Genomic DNA, 25,185 nt, shown 5'->3' with positions numbered 1-25,185 from the left:
GAGTGAGGCGAAGGAGAAAAAGGTGAGATGTGTTGCTTTTCCATCATTTACAGGCTTAAACTTCGGTTCAGTGTGTGTGGGGTGAACCCTTGTTATAGACACCATTACATTATATGGCATCAGAAACCACATAAATTAGACTATTTGAGATACTTAATAACTTGATTTGAGTGTGCGATGATTCAGGCATGCTGTTTGGTGCTTATACTTAAGCTTACGTTATTTGTAGCTCCAGGGCAAACCAGAAGCCACCTTTACACACCAATTATGTGTTTGATGATTATGTTAGGGGTGAGGGTGAGGAAGGGATTGTGTAAATTCATTTTTCTAGCAAAATAACTTAAAACCTGGTAAAACTTAGTAAACTGAGTATCTTTTAAACCCCCCAGCAGCCAACAGAACTTAAAGGTGTGTGTAGGCCTCTGGTAAAGCTTATTAAGCCTGCGGATGAGGGTCAGTCAGGGTCAGTCAGGGTCAGCCAGCCAGAGGCCTAGTCAGAGAATTGAGGTCAGTAGAAAGAGAGACAGATAAAGATGAGAAGAGAGGCAGAGAGAGGAACCACTGCTATGACCCCCACTTTAGAAAGGAAAACAGCAGAGCAACGACTGACCCACATTAGCTGTCCCTCAGACTTTGAGTGTATCCAGGTCAGTGTGGCTGAAGGCCTGGAGTGCCTCCTATGTCTTCTGTCCCATCTGATATATATACAATCATGGCAACATATATGCAGTATATTGCATGTGACATTTCTAATATCTAATAAGCAGGTCAGTATTAAATCAATAAGTCATTAAGCATGTCAATCCTTTGCATGAGAGCATTCGAATGTGAAATACTGTAAACTAAGTTCAACATTTATATTCTACTATATACTATATATATTTCACTGTTGTCGGAAGAAAACCTCGTATCTCCAAAATGGTAACTTTACAGGAGAAGGAAAAAACATACTTTACTTTTAATGTAAGTCAATGGAACCAGACTTTTTTCCAAGTCATTTCGGTCGTTTCTTTTGGTCCATTCATCATGAAATTTACTCACAATGTAAAGGTCAACAGATATTTTCAAATTATGTCAAAAAATGAAAAACAGCAAAAATGGAGATAAGAAGTTTTCGGTCCCACTTTATATTAAGCGTCTCTAATAACTGTGTAGTTACACATGAATAACATATGCAACAACAGTGTAACTACTGTTGATTTAGTCAGTGTTACAGATGGATTACAGCAGTACAGCCTATGTAATTACACAAGTGTATCTGTTTGGATACACTACAGAAGTCTTTTCCCGCAGATAAAGGAAGGATGTTTTACATAACATTAAATTTGTTTTATATAATCACTCCGGAATAACTGTGTTGTAACAAGTTAACCTAATCACATCACATTGATTAATACCATTCAGTACCTATATAACAACTACACAGGAACTCTTCTGTAGCGAAGTGTTAAAATTACACTTTTCCAGTCTGATTACAAATGTAATTACATTTATCTTATTACCCTTGTGTAATTACATGAGAGAGAATAGCCTGTTACAACTGTTGAGACACTTATGTAATTACATGAGGCAAAACTGAAGCTGATACACGTGTAATTACATAACCTGTACTGCTGTAGTCCATCTGTAACAGTGACTAAATCATTCATAGTTACATTGTTGTTGCATATGTTGTTCACATGTAACTACACAGTTATTAGAGACACTTAATATGAAGTGGGACCAAGTTTTCTTATGACAACAGTGATATATACCTTAGACTGAGGTCCACTGTTATGATTGTGTAGTTTTATAGGGGAAAAATAGTCATAATTCATTTTTACATGACCATCCAGAACCTCTGTTTATCCCTAAAATTACACAGGCTGTCATTAAGATGCCATATTTAAGGTCACTCCCTGTAGAGGATGTGTTAACTCAAACATTTGCATTCACAAGTATATGTAAATGAGGTTTGGCTGCCCTGCACCGCACGTCATTCAGAAAGCTGAAGGCCGAACAGGCAGATTTATGCAAATGCTTCATTTCTGTGACATCACAAAAAAATAAATATAGGATGTTTTGCAGCTTAGTTTCCATCTGTGGGCTGTATGAGCTGGAGAGTGAAGTACGTTTTACAACATATGTTTACGTGCTACTTTACATGTTTACAGACTCAAAAACATTTGTTTTTCCACAAGCGTGGGCAATATGACAATGTTGATGGAATATTATGAATTGTAACCAAAAAAAAACCATAAACAAGTGATGCAATCAAGCTTGAGTATAAACAAGCATTCCAATAAGACTTGAAATATCTTAAGCCTACTGGCTGATATGTCGTCTTGTAAGCTTTTAAAGTCATAAAAAGGCTAAATAAATAAAAATGGCGATTGTACTTTATACTGTCGCTAATAACGGTGTAATTACACATTAACCACCATTGTAACTACTAAAGGCCTCAGCAGACTTCTTGCAGAGATGACGTTCGCCTGGCTTCAGAGAACAATATGACGTAATTGCGGAGAAAACGAACAACTGCAGACGTCGCGCGGAGGCTTGGTTTGCCGTGTTGCGCGCATGGCAGCTGGGCGAACTCCGGAGCTTCAGATTTAGCAGATATTTCACTGTAAAACGTGTATTTGTTAAATAAATAATGAATATCTCCTAAATGTAAGATGTTAAGTCTGTTATTCGGTAGTACTGACTAGTACTGAGCACCAAAACATGTAGGTTATGTTGTATTTAGGTTCACAAGAGGACGAGGCTGAAGTTGACTTTCTATTCACCAGCTTCTTGTTCGAATTTCCCCGTTCCACCTTAAATGGTGGTGGTATTCTGAACTCCACCAAAGTTAGAACTGTGAACAAATCGTTTTCCAGCGGTCATGAAACTTGTCATAGCGACGTGGAGCTTCCATGACAGGCAACACGAAACCACAGAAAGTATGCGACCTTGTAAGCTCGCGAATGCGTTTTCGGCTTCACACAACCCTCAAGAATTTCGTTTCGCAAGAAGTGCTGAGGCCTTAATGATCTACTGATTGTTACAGATGGATTACAGTAGTAGTTTATTGTTGCTGTTGAAACAAAGCTTTCAAACTTTCTCTCTCCAAAGTAACATTTCAGAAGTAGGACCATTACTAGTGTTCAATTTAACACAGTATGAAAAATTACCAGCAGAAAATCACCATTTAAAAATCTGTGTTCTCTTTAAGGCGTCTTGGATCAAGAATTCTTGCATGGAATTATATAAATTCTCCAACTCACTGATGATGAGCTGCTTTGCTTCTTTGTTAAGCCCAGCTGTCAGATATTCCATCCCATATTTTGTAAGCTTAATATCCAGAACTGTGTATGCGAGTTGTGAGGTGATCCCTGGATTCTAAGTCTTTTTTTGTGGTTGTGTAATTTGAAATATGCAAGCAAGAATCTAAAATTAATGTTCAACAGACATGAATGTAACACCACTTCATGTTCTTATTTTTAATTCGATTTTAATTGAATGTGTAATCATGATGAATTATGTCACAGAATGCTTTTCTGAGCATATTTTGGATGTGGTCAGTACTTCTTGAACAGTGTTTTCATGAAAAAGCGTAATTAGGTGCGTTTAATTGGCTAAAACGCTGAAAAAATCACTGTATTGACAGTTTTTGATAGTATTTTTTTAATGTAGCATAATTGTACTGATAGTATGTTTTAAATCAACTCCAAATCAGTATCGTGATGCATGTCGTGTATCGTGAAAATGCCGGCCACCCCTATTTTTCCATGATACGGACCCTTAAAGACGCAGGGACGGATTCCAAATGGAACAAATATGTCTTGGAGTAGAAAAGGAACTATGTTTATGATGACTTCCTGTGACATCACCAGTCTCTCTCTCTCTCTCTCTCTCTCTCTCTCGAAAGAGAACATGAATGAATATGAATACAGCTGTCATGACTATGTAGTGACTGTAAACTGTCATAACACTATAATAATTATGATTCATAGGACAAACATGAACATTATTATTTAGGCACTGTTGAAATAAATACGAGGCTGAACGGTTCAGATATCGTTGAGCTGATGCCCACAGGAGCTGTAGGCAGTCCTGTTGATTTGGCAGGCTGACAGTAAACAGATGGTGTGTGTGTGTGTGTTTGTGTGTGTGTGTGTGTTTGTGTGTGTGTGTGTGTTTGTGGTGGTTGTGGGAGGGTGCTGGGGGGGTGCCAGGATGTCGGTGCTTAAATGGGCATGCACCATAAAGCTCCTGCCAGGCTTGGTTTACTGTGTGGAACAATCCAATCAATCAGGATAACCTTTCACATCCTACTGGACCAGACAGTATTAAAAACATCACACAGTTAACCTACATGCAGATATAGACTGTAATATGGACCTTTCAACCAAATCAGTTCAACTGCAGTTCAGAAACAAGATTTAAAAAGTATTCAGATCTTAGATATCTGAGCGCCCATTTTTGTGTCTCTAGCGTTTACAGATATATTACACTTAAAAAACATGTTGGGGTTACAATTTATTTATATTTTGAAATAAAACACAGTCCTCACAGTCATGTGTGAAGGCTGAGGCCATATTTTGAGGTAAAAAAACATGTTTTTCTGCTATTTTAACTGCAATAATCTATACATGACTATTAAATATATGAATTAAATGACATAAAGGAAACAAATGCCAGATAAATATTATAAAATATATAATGAAAGTTCCCCAGGAGTCGAGTCACTGGTGTTACTGCGTAACAAAAATCTCTTATTTTGAAATAAAAGTCACACTGATGACATCACTTGACTTCCTTTTACCTGTTTTCTGAGGATCTATGAAGAAAAGCACATGGTGAGTCCACTGTGTCTTTCAGTTATCAGAGATTTTCTCATTTAGCTCATGATTTCATATGAAGCTTTTAGCTGAAGTCACTGGTGCGACCGACTTTATTCTTAGATAACTGTGAAAAAATAGAATAAAAATGGATTAAATGACATATTTTAGTGGATATTCCATGATTGAGAACAGGTGGTTTGATACAATGCCTTTCATGAAAGAGACGCTGTCTGGATGGCAGCATATGTTGTTCTAAAACCTCTGTATACTGTTCAGCTTTGATAGCGTCTTTCCAGATGTGTAAGCTGCCCAAATAAGTTCATGTTTTTCATGAAATGGTAAAATGTCTCACTTTTAACATCTGATATGTGTTCTGTGTTCTATTGTGAATAAAATATGGGTCTATGAGATTTGCAAATCTTTGCATTCTGTTTTTATTTACATTTATTTACATTTTACTCAGCGTCCCAACATTTGGGACTGTAATTGCATAGTTAGTTACTTAATAAATTACATGTAAAAATCTGATGAATGTTTTTTTTTCTTTTTGTAAAACAGAAATTCTTCAAAATCCTTCCTCTTCTACTTCTAAAAACAGGACTGAAAGTTTAGAATCAGCACTTTCACCAGAATTTCTCCACTTGTTTCAGTGAAAGACATATGGAAAAAAGAACAAATGTTCATTTAGCTGTTTGGCCTGAAGCAAAGATAAACAAAGGATAAATATGTCATCAAAACTTCACCCGGAACCTTGCCGGGAATTTTACTAGGTCTAAGTGCCAGATCAGGTTTCATAGCTGTTCACACAGAACTCCTTCCTAGAAAACTGCCAGAACATTTACAGCTGAAACTGACAGTGTTAAATGCATTTAACCCCCCAAACACTAAGGGTCTATCTGAGGGTCCTCGTTTCCATTCCTCACTCTCATAAACACAGAGCTTACAGATTAGTTTCATAATAATTAGCAAATAATTTGTAGTAGTTACTGAATAATAAGTAGGGATGCACTATAACATGGGAATCCTGTCGGTATCAACCAGAGCCGCAAATAAGGGTCATTTTCATTTCATCAGTTAATCTGTTGATTATTTTCTCGATTAATCGATTTGTTGTTTGGTCTATAAAAAGCCAGAAAATGGTGAAAAATCTAGCAGTGTTTTCCGAAGCCCATTATGACATCCTCAAATGTCTTTTAGTCCACAGACCCAATTTGTGTCCACACTAATTTTAGTAAAAAAAAAAAAAATCACTCAAACCGATTAATCGATTACCAAAATAGTTGCCGATTAATTTAACGGTCGACAATGGATCGATTAATCGATTCAGCTCTAGTATCAACAGAAACAATGCTTTTAAAATGATATTTAGGTGATGCTGGGCTGCTATGCTAAAATATCTGCATTTAATTCATTTTAATTCATTTTGAAACGCTTCCGACTATATTTTATAAATGTTAATGTGTCTGTATTATTATCATCATTGGCAGATATGTACAAGAAGTATATCAGTTATCAGTCACGGCCCACAGCTCTTATATCAGGGCTTTCCTAATAATAAGTGAAAAATAAGGGTTAAGACAGGTGAACTAAACGCTGAGTAGGACATCCACAGCGGAAATGGACAGCAGATAAGACCCCAGGACAGGACCCAAACCCCTGTGACTGAATAAAGAACCTCAGTACAGCTGCAGAGTTGAGGGGGAATGACTGGGTGTCATAAACATGACATGTAAATTAAAGATATAATCTTTGTGTTCGAAACCACAGAAAACAGCAAAACAACATTCGCATCAGCAAACCTCAGAGCAGAGGAGGAACAGAGTGGATCTGAGAGAGAGAGCCTGGTTATTTAGAAAGAGAGAGAGTGACACCAAATTAGAGAGAGAGAAACAGGGTAAGAGAGGCAAGAGAAGAGAGGGAGAAACAGCATGAACGAGATAGGGAATGAAAGAGGAAGAGAGACAGTGTGAAACACGGCATGTGAGAGTGAAAGAGCTGGGTGATAGAGAGAGAGAAAGAGAGACAGGTAAGAAAGACAAATACAGGAAAGGGAGAGACCAAACCAGAGATATGGTGAATGACATAGAGAAAGAAAGAGAGAGAGAGAGAGAGAGAGAGAGAGAGAGAGATACTTGCTCAGGGCTGAAGCAGTGCAAGCAGTGAGGTCATGTGGATCTTAAGGATAATAAGCACCCACAGAGTATAATGAAAGAGTGACCAACACACACTCCTACCAGTCCACAACACACACCACACACACACACACACACACACACACACACACACACACACACACACACACACACACTCACACACACAGACACACACACACACACACACACCCATGTAATCTGCCTGGTTCCCTTTTTTCCAATGCAAGATGCAACAAAGCATAACAACATCTACAGCTGAGGACAGCTCACTTCATAAAAACAATAATAATAATAATAATAATAATAATAATAATGATAATAATAAGCGGGAAAAGACTGTGACAGAAGTATGTTGACTTATGAGGTGTGTTCACACAGCCTAAACAGGAAAGAAGGAGCATAATGAGTGGAGGAGTGAGCCTGTCTGACCATCCACTCATTACAATGCCCTATATATTTAACAGAGAGAGAGAGAGAGAGAGAGAGAGAGAGAGAGAGAGAGAGAGAGAGAGAGAGATGAGGACACGGTCAGAGATTTAGATGTACTGAGATGAATATTAAGACATATTTGTCTGTATTCTGGTACCCAATTCTAGGGTAAATATTATTTAGTTAGAACTGAAAGCTAATATGATCTAAGTTAATGATCCACGGGGTTCAAGATATTAACAATAAGTATGTAAGTGGAGCTATGAGGCTAATGTAAATAACAATCAATGGAAGCTTATATGTGCTAACTGCATGGCTAAATCATAGCTTCCATTCATAGACATACATACCTAGATGCTGTGTTGGGTCCAGCCAGGCACGTCAACGGTGCCGCCATTTTGGGGAGGTCAACATCGCTGCTGGACTGCATTCAGTACCATTACAGAGCGGCAGTTTCAGAAAGATACTGTCCAAAATTACACTATTTCAGGAATATTACTCTCAGAAAGTGGGATAGGATTATATAACGGAGGGAACGCAGTGATCCACACTCATGTCTGTGTGATGTGTATTGTTTGTGTGGTGTTTATGTAGATATGGCCGTGTGGTTGGAGAGGAACAGAGAACCTGTTGATGTGATTGTTTTTCCTCTGGTTTTATATGAAGCTTATTTTATTTAATAGTCTATTCAGGGGGTCTTAACTTGATGTAGTAGTTATTTATTTACAGTGATGGTTAAAGCTTTGTAGCTCAGTAAGTTTACACCTTCTTACATGAAGCTGAAGTCGGCTTCCTATTCGCCAGCTTCGTGTTCGAATTTTCCCGTTCCACCTTAAATGGTGCAGCAGCCACTTTCTGGACAAGAAAACTCGAACAAGAAGCTGGCGAATAGGAAGCCGACTTCAGCTCCGTCCTTCTCACTGTGTTTTGGGGGTTATTTTATGTTTATATGTATTAAGATTAGGAGTGATTCCCTCATTGATGGATCTGCTGATGTGTGTGAGTTTGTGTTTTTTACTCGCGCTAAACTCGGTTTTTAACATCAGGTGAAGACTGAATACTTTCCTGCTGGTCCGGACGGCTAATTATCACGATCAGTTATTAAAGTAATAAAAGCTACCGAGAGCAGATCCGTGCAGCCCAGATTAATCTGTGTCTGCGGATTATAACTAAACAGATTTGGTGAAAATCGGTTGAGTAATAAGGAAGTTGTGGCTGATTTAATCCTGAGACTCATCGTCTCTCAGTACAAGAGCATCTGTTCACAAGCGGATCTTGACCTCTCCAACATGGTGGATGCACAGACGTATCGCCTCTGATAGAGAACAACAGACAACGCGGCATCTAGGAATGGATATCTATGACATGAAGAACCACAGTATTGCTGTGATGTGGGAGAAGGAGAACATCTGATATACTCTTCAGGACTCCTTGCTACAGAGGGCTGTGACATTGCCTGGGGGCAAGAATTGCTTTATAATCGCATCTTGGAGATTCCCACCCTGGCATACAACGACACAGCATACTCAGGAACCACTACCGCATCCCCTAAATGCCACAGCCATAGATTTTGAGTCAGCATACTGGTTTGATTGTGGGAAATCCGATGCCAGATCAGCTTTAATGGATATCTGGCTCATATTTTTTCACTTAGGCTGCGTTCACATTTCAAGCCTCGTTGCTCAAATCCGATTTTTTGCTCAAATCCGATCTTTCTGACACGATGATTCCCACTCGTTTAGGTAAGTGATTCAAATCTGTCATTAATGTGACGAACCGGCGTCCTGAAATGACCCTCATGAGCTCATCCTACTCAGTAACGTCACGTGAATGAATCACGTTCATCATCAGCACAAACTAACGAGCAGAACGAGCTTCGCTGAGAAGATAATTAACTCTGATCAGCTCTCAGCTTCATTATTAGAGCGAGACGAAGGAGAAAAAGGTGAGATGAGCTGCTTTTCCACCGTTTCTGTTCGGTGCTGCTGCCATGGTAACGCTGAATGATGGCGCACGCACAGTGGAAAAAAGCACATGAATTCTGATCTGAGCGTCACATTAAGGTCACATGGCCACAAATCGGATAGGTATCCGATCTAGGACCACATATGAAAGTGGCTCAGGCTGGATTTGAAAAGATCAGATTTGTGTCCACACAGCCCTGAAAACATCAGATCTGAGTCACATTAGGGCAAAAAATCAGATCTGTGCCTCTTCAGCCTGGTAATGTGAGCGCAGCCTATGCCAGGGAATGAATACACTCTGCCCCTGTTTTCCAGAAGGAACTGTATGTTTGAGCTCTTTTCTGCAAATCAGAGCCCAGTAGCTGCATCAAAAGGGGTCAAGGGGCAAAGAAGCCTCCAGATGTCACGACACAGGAAGTCACATCCTGGTAACAGGAACTTCCCTTTCCCCACGGGCACCCTGAACTGGTGAAGCTCAGCGTGAGCAGCCGCTTCCCCGCGTATGACCTCTGACCTGCTCCAGAGCTGCCTCGTAGCGGTGATTACAGAGATTGTTCTTCGGCTTGTATCTTTTTTATGCTAGTGTGGATTTTCATTTTCATCAAGTTCACTGAAAAAGGCCAACACACTGCTCTTAGTTTAGTTTTCCAGCTAGATCCACAAAACTCCGATCACAGAGCCTACATACAGCATTTGTTTGATTTGTTTTCCATAGGAATGCAGGGTGGGATGCTCAAATTCCTGAACTGAGTCGTTCCACTTATATAATATGTAATGGTTATACTTCTACAGCTCAGTCCACCGCAGTCGTTATACATTCTGTAGCCAAATGTTTTTGGACACTCCAAGTACATCTTAGCAACCATCTGGGAAAACCCAGCAATTGATTAACAACACCCTAACAGCCACCTGGGATACCATAGCAATGGCCTAGCAACACTTCAGCAACCATCTTGAATAGCACAGCAATCATTTCAGAAGAAATCACCTGCTCTCGGATCACAGGACAGGCTCTACTCCTGCCAAGACTCTTTGTGGCCGCACACAGCATGGTACTGTCCTCTACTGACCCCAGTCTTTGATCTACACTCAAAACATTTAACCAAGAGGGCTGTTTGACTCACAGACTGAAAACATGCCTGCATTAAATCAACCGAACTTTATGTAAAAGCAGCAGCGTCCACAGCTGACTGTACTCTTTGTGATCGAACAGGAATATAAAGTTCATAAAATAATGTTCTCCTCTGAAAAGTACTTTAAGCCAATGAGTGGCATTATATTATAATAATTAAAGGAATATGGGATGTTATGGAAGATAAACAGAGATGTTATTATTGCATCAGCATTATTATAATATTTAAGTAAGTAGAGTTTAATAATTTGTTCATTGCTTGGCCAGAACAAAATGCTTAATAAGCCAAGAAATAATAATCAGGAGTGATATAGTCTATAATTTTGTACTGTATGTGGACTGTGGTATTTGTGTTGAATTTACTGTATATTTTGCACTTTTGGTAACTCTACACACCCCATATGTTCTTGTGTTGGTTACCAAGTTACATTCCAGTGTTCTTTGTACATTCGGTGAATTAAGTGATTCTGATTCAACATATTTAGTTGGTAAGTTAGACCAGTTAAAAGGGAACTTTTGACTAGAGTCAAAATTGTTCACCATTGTGGTACTAGGAACCAGACGTCATTATGTCTACACTACAAATATCACCTTTTTATTTACCAGTAAACTTACATGTGTAGGTTTATATGTCACGCTGATAATGGTAAAATAGTGCTAAAGTGAAAAAAATAATTTTTTTGGATACTATTTTTTCCTTATCTAACGCCCTGTATGTACCTCTCCACCCTGCATGCCGTTCGTGTTGTTTGGGTTGGCGGTGAGTAACGTTATTCATCAGAGGAGCTGCGACAGATCACAGCTCACCTCACTGTCCTGCCCCATAAACTGCTGAGCAGAGTAGCAAGTAGTTTGTTGTTGACAGCGTCAATTTCAGTGTTATATGAGATTCAGTTCCACCTCAAATTCCGTTCCCTTTGACAAATCAACCAAAATTCACTGAACAGACAGCAACGCCAAGCAACACTGGAACTACGGAAAGCAAAAAGGTTCAAAAAGACTGAACGGCCGCGTGTTTTGCCCAATCCCCAATATAAATTCACCCAAGATAACACGGCATAATTGAGATAATTGAGAATTGAGATGAGTAAACAGTGAACAGTCGTACTGATAGACATTTTGTACCATTCATCGCCGATTGGGTGAAAACAGCTGCAGTACAAACCTTTTTGAACCTTGCCGCTTTCTGTAGTTCCAGTGTTGCTTGGTGTTATCTGTTCAGTAAATGCAGCGTCCGAGGACCTGATCAGTCAAAGGGAACGTGAATTTGAGGGGGAGTTGAATCAAATACAACACCGGCATTTGCTGTGTTGATCGGCTATAGTTACAGGCTTGTAACTACAAAGGCTCGCTAGCTCACGTGCACTGAGCTCAGTTGAGAATGTGGTTTTGCGAGGAAACACGGAAGTGATCCTGGAGTTTCAGTTTATATTAAAAATATGTTTTAGGCCAAAACTTTATAATAAAACTATTACAAAACAATGTCTCAGTTATCAGGCAACACATTCATAACCATTTTGTGTAATAACTTAACGGGGTGTAGTTTTTAGAGCCATTAAATGCTTCGGACGTCTGGTTCCTACTACTGTAATGGTGAACAATTCTGACTCTCTGTTTCTCTAAAAAGGCTCATTTCACACCGAACCACTCTGAATGATTTTGTTTACATCTAAACCACTGAATGATGAAGTAATTTTGCAAAATTGGTTCCTGTTTAAATTAGACACACCCAGGCTTGAATACTGCCAGCCTTGGCATCTAAGAACCACGTAAATAGATCCTAATATTTATGAATATTATGCATTTTCGTACTGTTTATTCACACTGTGCTCAGAGTGTAACGGCCTTTACACATAAATGAATCTTGATCTCAGAATCTAATATCCTTACTGGAAATATGAGCATCATTACCACTAGCAGAACTAACACACTGTACACAGTTAAGACATTAAGCTCATTGTCTGTAACACTGAGTGAGGGCCAGCCGATCAGCGCTCGGCTAAACACGTGCAAGGCTGTGGGTGCGTTTCAGTAAAGCCTGTGAAATCCTCTTTCAGGGAACAAGTGCTGTGGAGAGTTTCAGCAGCAGCTCATGCTTCATCCTCGGGGCCTGTGAGTCGTGAATCTTCAGCAGAAGACAGAAGAACAGAGAGACAGAGAGACACAGACAGATAGAGAGAGAGAGAGAGAGAGAGAGAGAGAGAGAAAGAGAGAGAGTGAGAGAGACAGATAGAGAGAGAGTGTGTAGCACTGCTGATGGAGTGAGTGAGAGTGTATGTGAGATAAAGGATTATATAACTCACATATTCAGAAATGAACAGATACACACAGAGGGAGAAACTTTAGAGATGCACTTAAAGACTGTACATGATAAGAGGCATACTGGCACACACACACACACACACACACACACACACACACACAGAGGTGGGATCGCTTTCAGTCATAAGCGAAATTTGAAACCCTTTTTAAATGACGTTTCTTGATTTTCTAAGTGAAAATAGCATCAAACATCCTCTACACACTTAAATATAGATTTTACCCTATAAGTTTTAGTGTATGTTTAATATTTATTTAGTTTAAAGCTGCACTATGCAAAACCAGGGCACTTGGGGATTTGGAGACCTCTCTGGTGGAAATGTGTAATTGCACCCAACGTATGGAGGAACATTTTATAAGGCCGGTTGTGTCAAATTCATGGACAAGTTGAAGAGATTTTGAACAGCAGTGTGATGGGCCACTCTCATCCAGAACACCCGGAGTCCATCATCAACACTCAGGACACTACGTCACCTGCCTTGATGACCACGACCTGAAACTGCCCTGGACTCAGGAGACTGTGTGAAACATCAGCCTGGAAACACGATGCTCTGATCTCGGACGCAGGTGACTGACCACTGGTGCTGCATAGGCTGGCACGCTGCCCGATCCAAAAGGTGCAGGTTACAAACACAAAGTCCAGGACGTTCCGAACTCCAACTCCAATCCCTCACTGCTGACACTGTGAGGTGTTTAGGTGCACTGGCTGCCATGGTGACCTCAAAAAAAGGCCTGATACCTCAGTTAGAAATCAAGAACTATTGCTTTTGTTCAGCTATAATATTCAAGTATGCAAGTATGAAATTTTACATGAATCACGTAATGAATTGTTTTACTGTTTTCTGTATTAAGTCTATCATCGTCATCATCATCATGATCGTCATCATCATTAACCACTTAGTCCAGATAGAATCGCGGTAGCTGCAGGGAGAGCAGAGAATCCCAGACTACCCTGTCCCCCTCAACTTCCTCCAGCTCATTCCGGGAGACCCCGAGCCGCTCCCAGGCCAACTTGGAGATATAATCCCTGCAGCGGGTCCTAGGACGACCCCCGGGAGGCATCCAGGGGGCATCCTGATCAGATGCCTGAACCACCTCAACTGGCTCCTCTCAATGTGGAGGAGTAGCTGCTCTACTCTGAGCTCCTCCCGGATGACCAAGCTCCTCACCCTATCAAGAAGAGTGTAGCCCGCCACCCTTCCTGGATCGGGGCCTTGCTGAGGCAGAAGGGCTTGCGTGGTCTAGGGATCTTCAGAGCTAAGTCATCTGGAGCAATATGCTCCTGGTGGGGTCTCCCAAGACAAACAGGTCTGAAGTCTAACTCCAAAAATCCTCAATGACTAAGGGACGAAGGAAATTGTGTACCTTGCCGGGGAAAGGGTTACCAGGACCTACCCCTGGAGCCAGGCCTGGGGGTAGTGTTCCTCGGCGAGCGCCTGGTGGCCAGGCAGCTCACGTAACCTGGCTGGGATCAGCCCAAAAAGCCAACGTGGGGGGACTGTGGGCCCACCACCCGCAAGGTCCAGCATGGGGGATCGGTGCAGTGCCATATAGGCAGTGGGAGATGGCAGGGAGGCCCTTGGCAGCATGGACCCCTGCGGCGGCAACTGGCGTATCAAGTCTATATGTTTCTATTTTGTTTGTTTTGATATCAAAAAAGAAATGTAAAGGATGAATTTCATCAAATCAGAAACTTCTACTTACACAAATGTGCAACGAACTGAACGTTTAGAACGTGCACAGAGCAGAGTTTTGCGCTTGTTTTAAAAAGCTAAGAACAGTAATATCAAATTACAACATCTTGCTGAGAGGGTCATACGGACCCTGCAGACTTTGTAGAAAGCCCTCGCTGTTGTTAAGCAGTGAGTGTGGGCACTGCACTACTGGAAGAGCTCCACTTCTTCTAAGCCTTAACACAGGGCTGCATTGTTTCAGCCTCGACGTACGCTAAACTCCTCCGCTCGGCCTTTTCTTCCAGCCGTCCTGAATAATGCATATTTTACCCAATACAAACAGAGGGAGGCTTGAGCCTGGGCTAAGGCGCACGCGTCAAGACTGAATAATTTACATCCCGCTCAGAGCGCAGACAGGGCCTAAAAACACATAGGGATGAGTGGAGGAGAGAGAGAAGGAGAGAAAGAGAAAAAGATGGCTTCTGGTGGCTCAAGTACCAGCGGTATGAAGTAGGGATGGGATGGTTCCAGATTGTAATGATATAATCACGATACAAAGCCTAATGAGAACCATATAATTTCCAATTTTAATAATTCAGACTATGAGGAATTTCACAACAATACACACTCATACACAAAAGACATTGACAAATTAAAACAATAAACAACTTCTTAAAATAAACAAGGATAAGATTGTCGAGTAGAATTCAAAATCTGATATTTTATCTATATAAAATAAAAACAAGTGCCCTGAACAAATTAAACAAACTTATTAGGAAGGCTGGCTCTGTTGCAGGAGTCAAGCTGGACTCTCTGGAGGTTGTGGCAGAACATAGGATGCTCAACAAGCTGTTAACCATCTTGGACACCACCTCACACCCCCTGCATGCTACACTGGATAAACAGAGAAGCTCATTCAGGTCAGACTGTTACAGCTGCGCTGTGTTAAAGAGCCGTGTGAGATCTTTCTTACCCACTGATATACGGCTCTGCAACGAGTCTCCTCACTGCAGAGTCGGTACTGATCTCCTGCTGTCTGAACTGAGCAGAACCACATCACTGTATCTCCTCTCCGGTTAATACACACTGGGAAATATATATCATAACCACTACTGTAATGACTCTCACTGTACACTTTAGACTGTAAACACTGCTTATCTCCTAGTTATGTTTATACTCATTGTGTTGTAACTACCACATACCACTCCAATACCTGCTCTTATGGAAATACAACAAATCTGTCTAATCTGCTGTGTAAATATGCAAATAGATATACTTACTCCTACTTTCTCATCGTTTACTTCATGTCTATTTAAATTTCAGAGGTTATGTGCAATTTTACGTCTTGCTACTGTAACACTGATTTCCCTTCGGTATCAATAAAGTTCTTTCTTTCTTTTTTTCTGTCTGTCTATCTATCTATCTATCTATCTATCTATCTATCTATCTATCTATCTATCTATCTATCTGTCTGTCTGTCTTCCTGCCTGCCTGCCTGCCTGTCTGTCTGTCTGTCTGTCTGTCTATCTATCTGTCCGTCTGTCTGTCTGTCTGTCTATCTATCTATCTATCTGTCTGTATGTCTGTCCATCATCTATCTGTCTGTCTATCTATCTATCTATCTATCTATCTATCTGTCTGTCTATCTATCTGTCTGTCTATCTGCTTGTCTATCTATCTATCTATCTATCTGTCTATCTATCTATCTGTCTGTCTGTCTGTCTGTCTGTCTATCTATCTGTCGGTCTGTCTGTCTGTCTGTCTATCTATCTATAAAATGCTTTGATGAGTGTTTTATGAAGGTGCTGTGCTGGGTGTGATCGCTCTGCATAGACATCCTTCTGGCATATATAGAAGCAGGAGATGGAAGTTCACAACAATGATTTTAGAGGAAGTACGCACCACTTTCTCCAGCTACTCTTTCTTATACGCTCTTGTACCATCATACTAGACACATATGGAGAAGGACAGCACACTTTCCACAACAGCTCTATAAAAGCGTATCATACAGTGTCTCGTCATACCAAATGTCTTAAGCTGTCTTACAAAAAAAGCCCTGATGAGCTTTTCCCCAACAACACAGCAGTACTGCCCTCCTACCTAACCCGACTCCTCAGAAGTTACTGACCTGAGACGTTCAGTTCAAACAAGCTTCATTTTTCCAATACCTTGGGTTAATAAATCTCAGGATTAGGACAAAATCTCATCAGTGATTTGGGCCCAATCCCATTTCACCCCTTGCCCCTACCACTTAGCCCTATCCCTCCGTTTACGTCTAGGGGTGGGGTGTCCCGATTCTTGTTGAGATAGAGGGGTAGGCTGAAGTGTTAGGGCTACATTGTCCTCCAAACAGAGGTTTTTCAGAGACTCCAAACAGAGTGATATGAGAAAAAAAGAAAAACCAGCAAGATGGAGAACAAGAGAGCAAAGAAACCCACAAATGTGAGAATTTTCTCCATTAGAAAACTACGATAACCACTGCTTTATCTTACTTTAGTGTCATTTAAGTGCATTATGGTCATTTTCTTCATAATAAGCATAAAAAACTGCTGGCAGTATGCTGATGTCTCGATAGCTAGCTAGCTAAAATGTTCATTCCATCTTCAATGGTGGAACGGGAAAACTTGAACAAGAAGCTGGAGAATATCTGACTTCAGCTTCATATCACTGAAGAATTAGGGGTGGGTGATAATAAATAATTGCCCCCCTCTTTGAAGGCATATGATGCCCTAAATGTAACTAAAGCCCAGCAGTGAGGAGCTGAACTTTACCCTCCTCTGCTGTCACTGCAGACTGGCAGGGTCGCCTACAGAGCAGCGCTGGTAGCTGTTAATGAAGTAATGCTCTTTTTATCTGAGGGTCCCATTTCAGAGGGAAGATTTCAACCACTACCCCTCGTTACTCAGTTCCAAGGGGCAAGGAGACACTTGAAAACAAGGACTAGGAGTAAAAATAAGAAATGGGATTGGGCCTTGGAAACACAAAAGTATCGACTTAATAATAATAATGAATAATAATTCATACTGTCAAAATGTTTAATACTGTTATACTACAGAAAACTGTGACCATTTTGGTCACTGCTAACATGATAGGAAATTTTCTTCTAATATGAAGCCTTTGTTTTGTCATTGCTTCACAGCACTGGCACCTGAGCCACTGGTTCAGGTTGCAGAGGGTGACTGGTAGGAGTGAAGGGCAGGTCTCTGGGGGATCTGATGGCTCTGAATAATTGACATCATGTTAGTGATAGTATTTCAGGTTAGCAATACCTCTCAGCCTCCGGGCCCTGTTCAGAGTGAGGGAACGGAGGGAAAAAGGGAAAGGCTGGCGGAAGGCAGGAGGCTACTGAGATGGGGATTAGAGCTGTACAACACAAGCTCAATGTTTTTCAAAAGTGAAAATCATTTTTTTTTCTTAACTTAAATGTAGTTGATCAGCCAAGACATTGTTGGTTACACTGAAGCTATGAGGCTAATGTGGCTAATAGGAAATGTAAGCGTTAGCCAAAACTAAAGAAGCAAACTTCAGGCACCAAACATGTCCTGGCTAACTGACTAGAGAATTTTCCAAATAAACTGCCTTATTAACTGACTAATAAGCCTGGCGTTTAAAGATTTAAGGGTTTGAAGTCAATCCAAATGGACCCTTCTCACCTTAACTCATGTCCCTGGCACAATTCATCATATCAGACCATTTAAATACAAAATTCTTGGCTTTTCTGTAACATCTGATCCACTTTCGCCTGCCTCTAAAAGGCCATCTGAGTTTTGGTTACATCACTGTGCACTAGTGGGTGGGGAAAAATATCAACCAATAACATCACGTTTCACCTCCACCACCTACCAGCTCCTTTTACTTTAACCTCAGCAGCTCTGATTAAGATGTGAAATCTATCCATTTATTTGTATTTAATTTCGACACTTTCTATGAATGTCACGTTTGTAAGCATCTATAAACACATTCATAACATGTTATAATGCATTCATAAGGCATTATAAACATAGCTATAAATATTTATAAAAATGCATTACACATTATAGCCATGCTTATTATGCATTATGAATTGTTAACATAATGCATTATAAGTACTGATCGTAACAAATTATAAGAGCTCATAAGTGGTATTTGTCCGCTCTAAGTAAAGTGAAGCGTACTGTACTAAAGCCTCCTCCAGTGTTCAGAGTGAGGCTTCAAGTTGAAGTATTTACTGAAGGATTTACTGAAACACTAAAACATTCACAGTAAAGCACATTACAGGCTTCAAATGTCAGAGTTTAAACTAGTGCTGCCATCAGTGTTTTACCCAATGTGGGAAAGGTAATGTACACCACCGTTAGCTTGGCACTTACTTAACTATAGTACTATAGTTTGACTTTAGAACCAGTGAGGGAACAAATTACAGTGACAGCGCTCTACTATCTCGCCTCTCCCTCTCCAGGCCTTCACTCCACAGTGACTTCACGCTCAGTGTGATGTCAGAGGGGGTTCAGGGGAGGGGCTGATGGGTTCTTGGTTTGCTGTGATGTAATGTAGTGTTTAAAGTGAGACGTTGGGTAAGAAAAGCACATTGTAGCAGTAATTCTAGGCTGGTCAGCCTGTTTGGAGCATCTGAATATTCAGGACTGAAGCCCTGAAAATGCAGCCCAACAGCACCAGCGCTGAGAAATGCAATACTGGAAATCTCAGGACGTAAATAAACTCTATGTTTGTCTTTGCTTTACACTCTAAGCTGGGACTGACTTCTTTGGCACTGACAGTATAACATGTTATTAACACTATTTATAATGCATTATATTAACAATTCATAATGTAAAATAAACATGGCTATAAAGTGTAATTCAGTGTAATTCATTTTTATAAATATTCATAACCATGTTTATAATGCCGTATGAATGCGTTATAACATGTCATAAATGTGTTTATAGATGCTTACAAACGTGGCATTCACAGAAAGTGTTACCTAATTTTCTTTTTTCCTGCACCACACCTTCATCTCCCTATTTAGAAATACTTGTTCGCTATTATAAGCAACAAACAATTCAGAGTAAACAAGACGAACAAACCCAAAAACCTGGCCTGCTCATCATTGTGAACACCCACAGATGGCGCAGAATGGTAGAGATTTAGTTTTTTCCCAGCACGTCACATGAACAAAACAACAGTCCTCTTGTATTGAGCGTCTAATGTACTTGTCTCTGTGGTCAGACAGTTAAAAACAGGCTGATGAAAGTGATCATGAACAGGTGTGACCTGCCAGATCACAGGTGTGGTAGTGTGGTGTGGGTTTGGCCTCTGGTGGTGCTGATGTAGTGCTGTCTAGTCTGGTGTTTCATGTCAAGATGAAAGCAAACCTTTCCTTCAGAAGGTGTCCTGGCCTTGAGTTACAGCCAGTAGTATAGCAGTGTCTGTTCCGGAGCTTTATAGGCATCAGACATCAGTGGATCAGAGGCCACCAAAAAGGTCAATGACTAAGTTTGCATGCACACAATAGCCGACTACATTCTTTGTCTATGAGACTGGACCAAACCAAGACGTTCACATGAGCTGTGTCCTAGGGTTTCAGTCATGTGATGTTTCTGCTGTGGCAGCCATATTTGGGACCGAATTTCTAGTCTGTTGGTTGTCTAATGGTTTTCAGAATGTGTTCTAATAGTCTCTAGTGGTTTTCTGATGGTTTCTAATAGTTTTTTGAATGTTTCATAATCGTTGTGCAATGGTTTTCTGAACGTTGTCTATTGGTTGTCTAATGGTTTTCTCAAGGTTGTCTATTGGTTGTCTAATGGTTTTCTGAAGGTTGTCTATTGATTGTATAATGGTTTTCTGAAGGTTTTCTAATGGTTTCCAATGGTTTTCTAATGGTTTCTAATGGATTTCTAATGGTTGTCTTTGTTTTCTGAAGGTTGTCTATGGGTTTTCTAATGGTTGTCTGAAGGTTTTCTAATGGTTTCTAGTGGTTTTCTAATGGTTGCCAAATGGTTGTCTATTGGTGTTCTGAACTATTGGTTGTCTAATGGTTGTTTAATGGTTGTATAATGGTTTTCTGAAGGTTTTCTAATGGTTTTAAATGGTTGTCTAATGGTTTTCTGAAGGTTGTCTATTGGTTGTCTAATGGTTGTATAACTAGAGGTGAAAGACAGCTAAAATGACTCTCCTTATTTTGAAAGAGAAAAACGTTGCCTGGACAAAGTCGATAAAATAGTCTGAGATCCTTATACAGTTTCCCCTGAACTCCTGATTCCACTTAAACTGACATTTGTCAGCGCCTCTCCCTATTCTGGAGGGTCTCTCACAGCATTTAACAGCACAGAAGCCCACTGGCTCCTCACGTCAGGGTGGGTAAAGGATCCCATGGTGTTCATATAGAGGAGAAACACTCTGTCATCATAGGAGGGTAACAACATCAGCTAATTAACACAGATGAGATCAATGCTGGCCTTTAGATAACTTTAGCTGATGTTATCAGCCGAGAGATGAACAGTCGCCCCCTAACGGAGCTGCAGACAGCCGGTATAACTTTACTCTCTGTTTCTGATTTAAATGAGGTTTGAATGGAGAAACATAAGCGTTAAATATCAGACTGAATGTCGTGGGTCTGAAAACGACGTTGTGTTTCGACAGACGTGATTCTGTAAGTTTGCTGGTGCAGTTAGTTCAGAGTTCAGCTCCAGTCCTGAAACCCCTGCACTGCATAACTGTGGTTTCCTGGTTAAAATACCTGATATTATTAGCTAATTAATCCCTTCTTGAGCTGAACGAGGTGTGAACAGCAGAGAGGAACACTAAACTGTACAGTGCAGGGGCTCCAAACCTGGAGTGAAAACACTGAATTAAAGGTTTGCGTGTCTCTCGTCTCTCGGCTCCTGTCGCGTCTTGCAGGGGAATCATTCACAAAGCACAGCTGATTGAAGGCGTCGTGCAGCGCACGAGTTTTAATAAATATAGGGAACCTGGAGAAAGGAGGAGCAAGACATTGTAGACCACCAAAACTGATGTGGGATGACCGGTTCTGAAGACATGCTAATCCAATTCATCCAAAGGTATTGGATGGAGCTCCACCAGTCCAGAGAATATAGTCCCGCTGCTGCACATCCCAGTGCTCCATTCAATACCTTTGGGATGAGCTGGAGTGCCATTTGTGACCCAGAACTAATCCAACATCAGCACCTGACCTCACTAATGCTCTTGTTACTGCATGCAATCAAATCCTCACAGCAATGTTTTAGCATCTAAGCCTTCCCAGAGGCTGTTACAGTCACACTCCCTATTAATATCCTTGATTTCAGAAGACACAATGGATAAGCAAGTGTCTGCAAACTTTTGGACATGCAGTGTATCGCAGATCGTCCGGTCAATATAGGCATGTTTTAATTGTGCTAAGCTCAGTGCAAGACCTTGGTTGGACCATGACGATCAACCTGTGCTGCTTGTATGATCATCTCAGTTAGTCTTATATCAATATTGAACCCTTCGTGTTTATGTAAACATGGGAATAAAACAGTAAATGGGGGTGAAGAGAACTTACAAAACATTACTGGTCATTTTGCCAAAGCTACTGACAAACTGACACCACCAATATAGGTATTAAATGCAGATGTAACTGCCAGTAAATAAATAAAATTAATCCATAATCAAATAAAAAGTTAACAGCAAGCATAACTGTTACACTCACATGAATTAACCACAGTGTTATTTTAGGCCTCCCTGATCAATAACGCAATCAGCACTGATTGTGCTTTGCAAGGCCATTTTTAGCATAAATTACTCAGGAGGGACGTCTACTAATCTATACAGCTCTAAAAATCAATAATCTGTAATCTCCGCTTAAAACTATTCCAAGGAATAGTGCGAAATCACCACCCACTTGCCTCAACCATGTTAAGTGATCTCAAATTGCGCATGTGATTTCAGACACACTGTTATCTACCAAAATACACAAAAGTATGTAACTTACCTAAAAACAGCAGCCTGAATTCTGTCCATACAGCGTGTGTTTTTATCTGGGTGATGATTTAGGTAGGCTATTTGGGTCATTCTACAGAAACGTCCACTTTTTCTCTCCATAGGAGTCACTGGTGTTACTGATCGTCATTGGTGTTCCACATAATAAAGGAACACCAGAGACATTTTTAATGAACAATGCATTTTACTAAATGGCTGCTACAGAACATCAAACCACATGTTGTCAATCATGGAATATCCACTAAAATATGGAATTTAATCCATTTGTATTCTATTTTTTCACAGTTACCTGAGAATAAAGTAGGTCGTTTCCATAGAATGCCTCATTTGCAAGATGCTAACTGTTGTGTATAAGCTTCCCTTACTTATTAGCTACCTTAGCCTCGTAGCATCAGTGCAAAACTAAAGAAGCAAACTTCAGTCACCAAACATGTCTTGGCTGATTGACTACATTTGAGGTAAGTGGGAAACTGTGTTAAATTGTTTTTGTTGCTAAACTATTTCTTTAGAGGGGCATTTCAGCCTAAAACTAGAGTTTAATATGTCATTTGTTGTGTTGTGTAGTATTCTGTAGCTCAGCATTGCATCACCAAGCCTCAGAATTTAGGATTTTGTACTGCTTTTTTTTGTTTTTGTTCATCAATGTTCTCACACTACATTATTCAGCATGCATTGTGTACATTATACAACCATTTGGAATCTCTACAGTGTCAACCAATTCTGACTGCTTGCCTAACCACTGAGCTATGGGCTACAACCAAGCTCTTACCCTGAACCTCTGACTCTCTTACCTTGTCAAACCAAATCATAAAGAAAATGTTTCTGTCTTTACTTATGACAAAGGCTGCGTTCACACAGCAGGTAAAAGTGGCCCAAATCTGATTTTCTCACCAAATTTGATTTCTTTGTTTGGCTGTTCACATTATCTTTTAAATGTGATCTGTATGTGACAGTCTGAACAGATCAGCTCCTAAACTGACCCAGATGCGCAAAAGATCAATGCTTCATGCTGTTTCACGGCTCATCCAGAGGTTAACAATCATGACTGCCAACGAACGCCAGTCGCTCCCGGAGGATCAGCCTCATCTTTACCAGCATCACAGGAGCCATCATGAAGCTTCACTGACTGACAGCTGGGCTCACCACCCAGAATGTGTTGGAGCCGTAAAAAGGGCGCGGTCACTTCTTTGGTTCGCGTCCTCGGATTCTTTAAACTTTGCTTTCAGACTTTTAACTGTTCTTTGACGCTGCAGCCTCGTTCTCCTGCGGCCGCGTTCGGTCATTTCTTTCTAAATCTCTTCGGACACTGAGGGTTTTGGATCAGTCTCTTCTAATCTTTTAGTACAGAAACATCAGCCCAGATGTTTATGAGTCTCAGCAGCATGATATAATGACAAATGTCGAGTTGGATTGACGTAAAATTTGCATGAATTCCGATCTGGCTGTTCAGACTGAGTTGCATTGCTGCAGATTGGATACGTATCAGATTTCAGTACCACATAAGAACGTGTCTCAAATCGGAATTGAAAATGTCAGATTCAGTGTGTTTATCTGTTCACACTGACACACAGACACACATCTGTGTCACACATGAGGAAAAAGATCAGATTTGGGCCACTTTTTGGGCCAAGATTGATACAAAAGACACTATTTTACCCTTTCAGACAGAGAAAAGAAGCCAAAATGACAGTTAGCTAAAACATTTCAAAACAGCCCCCAAAAATCTACAACAAACCAGCTGTAGTTTTTTAAAAGCTCCTCCCACCTTCAATATCCATCATCAGAAGGGGGTTTTGTTAGTCTTTAAACTGGAGACCACTGTGACACCACTGTAAGATGCAAGAAAGCATGTCTACCCCAGATTCAGCAATGTTTACATTTGTCATTTTGACTGGAGTGTCCACTTAATAGTCATCAGATATATTATGACTTTCTAATTTCATCCCCTCATTTCTAAAAATATCTTCCTAGCAAGCCCCTCTAGATCATCTCCACTGATCGCTTTCAGTGCTTTTCAACTTCAGCTCAGCACAAAACGTCCCGTTTAACCGGCGGTCAAATCTTTAAGGGTGTCTTTACTCACCTATGCTGGTGGGGAAGATGTCCTCGTTGTTGATCTGCACTTCGATCCAGTCCATCAGCAGGTTCATGTACTGCGGGGCGGGCAGCGCCGTGGGCTTTTTGTACTTGTGCTCGTCTTGCCAGCGGTACTCGTAGCGCGGCCCTCCGGACATCACCGGGCAGCTCTTCTCCGTGCAGAACTCGCACACGGTGCCGTAGATGAGGTTGATGCGGTTGAAGAAGTCCACCACGTGCACGGCCACCCAGTCGTTCAGGTCCTCGCCCGGCGGCAGCTGCACGGCCGCCCGCAGGTCTACGCCCGAGTGCAGCGACGCCTGAGCCTTCTTGTGCAGCTCGAAGCGCTGCGTACCCGGCTCAAACTTCCGCTTGGGCCGGAACGTCTTGTCCTTGTTGAAGACTTGCTTGAGGGCGATGGACATCCCTCCTGTGCTAAGGTCTAGCAAAACTAGGAGTGAAAAATGATGATGACCACGAGGTGGGAGAGGAAGGGGTCTACGAGAGAGGAGGAAAGGGAAGGAGGGATAAAGGGGGATGGATGATGGATGGGTGAATAGAGAGAAATGGTGGGAGTCCCAGTGGACAGAAGATAATCACGATGATTTGAGGTTTCTTCAGCTGATGGTGGTCCTCAAGGTTATGGCATGCTCACCTGAAAGAAAGAGTGGA

General features: G+C 40.9%; 1 protein-coding gene across 1 annotated transcript in view; it reads right to left on the bottom strand.

Moving 5' to 3' along the window:
• The window catches only part of LOC118814881 (MOB kinase activator 3B), a 73,173-nt gene that overhangs the window by 18,363 nt on the left and 29,625 nt on the right, over nucleotides 1-25,185 (bottom strand). Inside the window, exon 2 of the mRNA XM_036580737.1 lies at nucleotides 24,521-25,168. Coding sequence (XP_036436630.1) covers nucleotides 24,521-24,938 — 418 coding nt within the window. The 5' untranslated portion in view covers nucleotides 24,939-25,168. The remainder of the gene's footprint in view (nucleotides 1-24,520; nucleotides 25,169-25,185) is intronic.

The sequence above is a fragment of the Colossoma macropomum genome, unplaced genomic scaffold (genome assembly GCF_904425465.1).
Source record: "Colossoma macropomum unplaced genomic scaffold, Colossoma_macropomum, whole genome shotgun sequence".
Classification (NCBI taxonomy): Eukaryota; Metazoa; Chordata; class Actinopteri; order Characiformes; family Serrasalmidae; genus Colossoma; species Colossoma macropomum.
The sequence above is the reverse complement of the archived record's forward strand: the minus strand, read 5'-3'. Positions and strand labels throughout refer to the sequence as shown.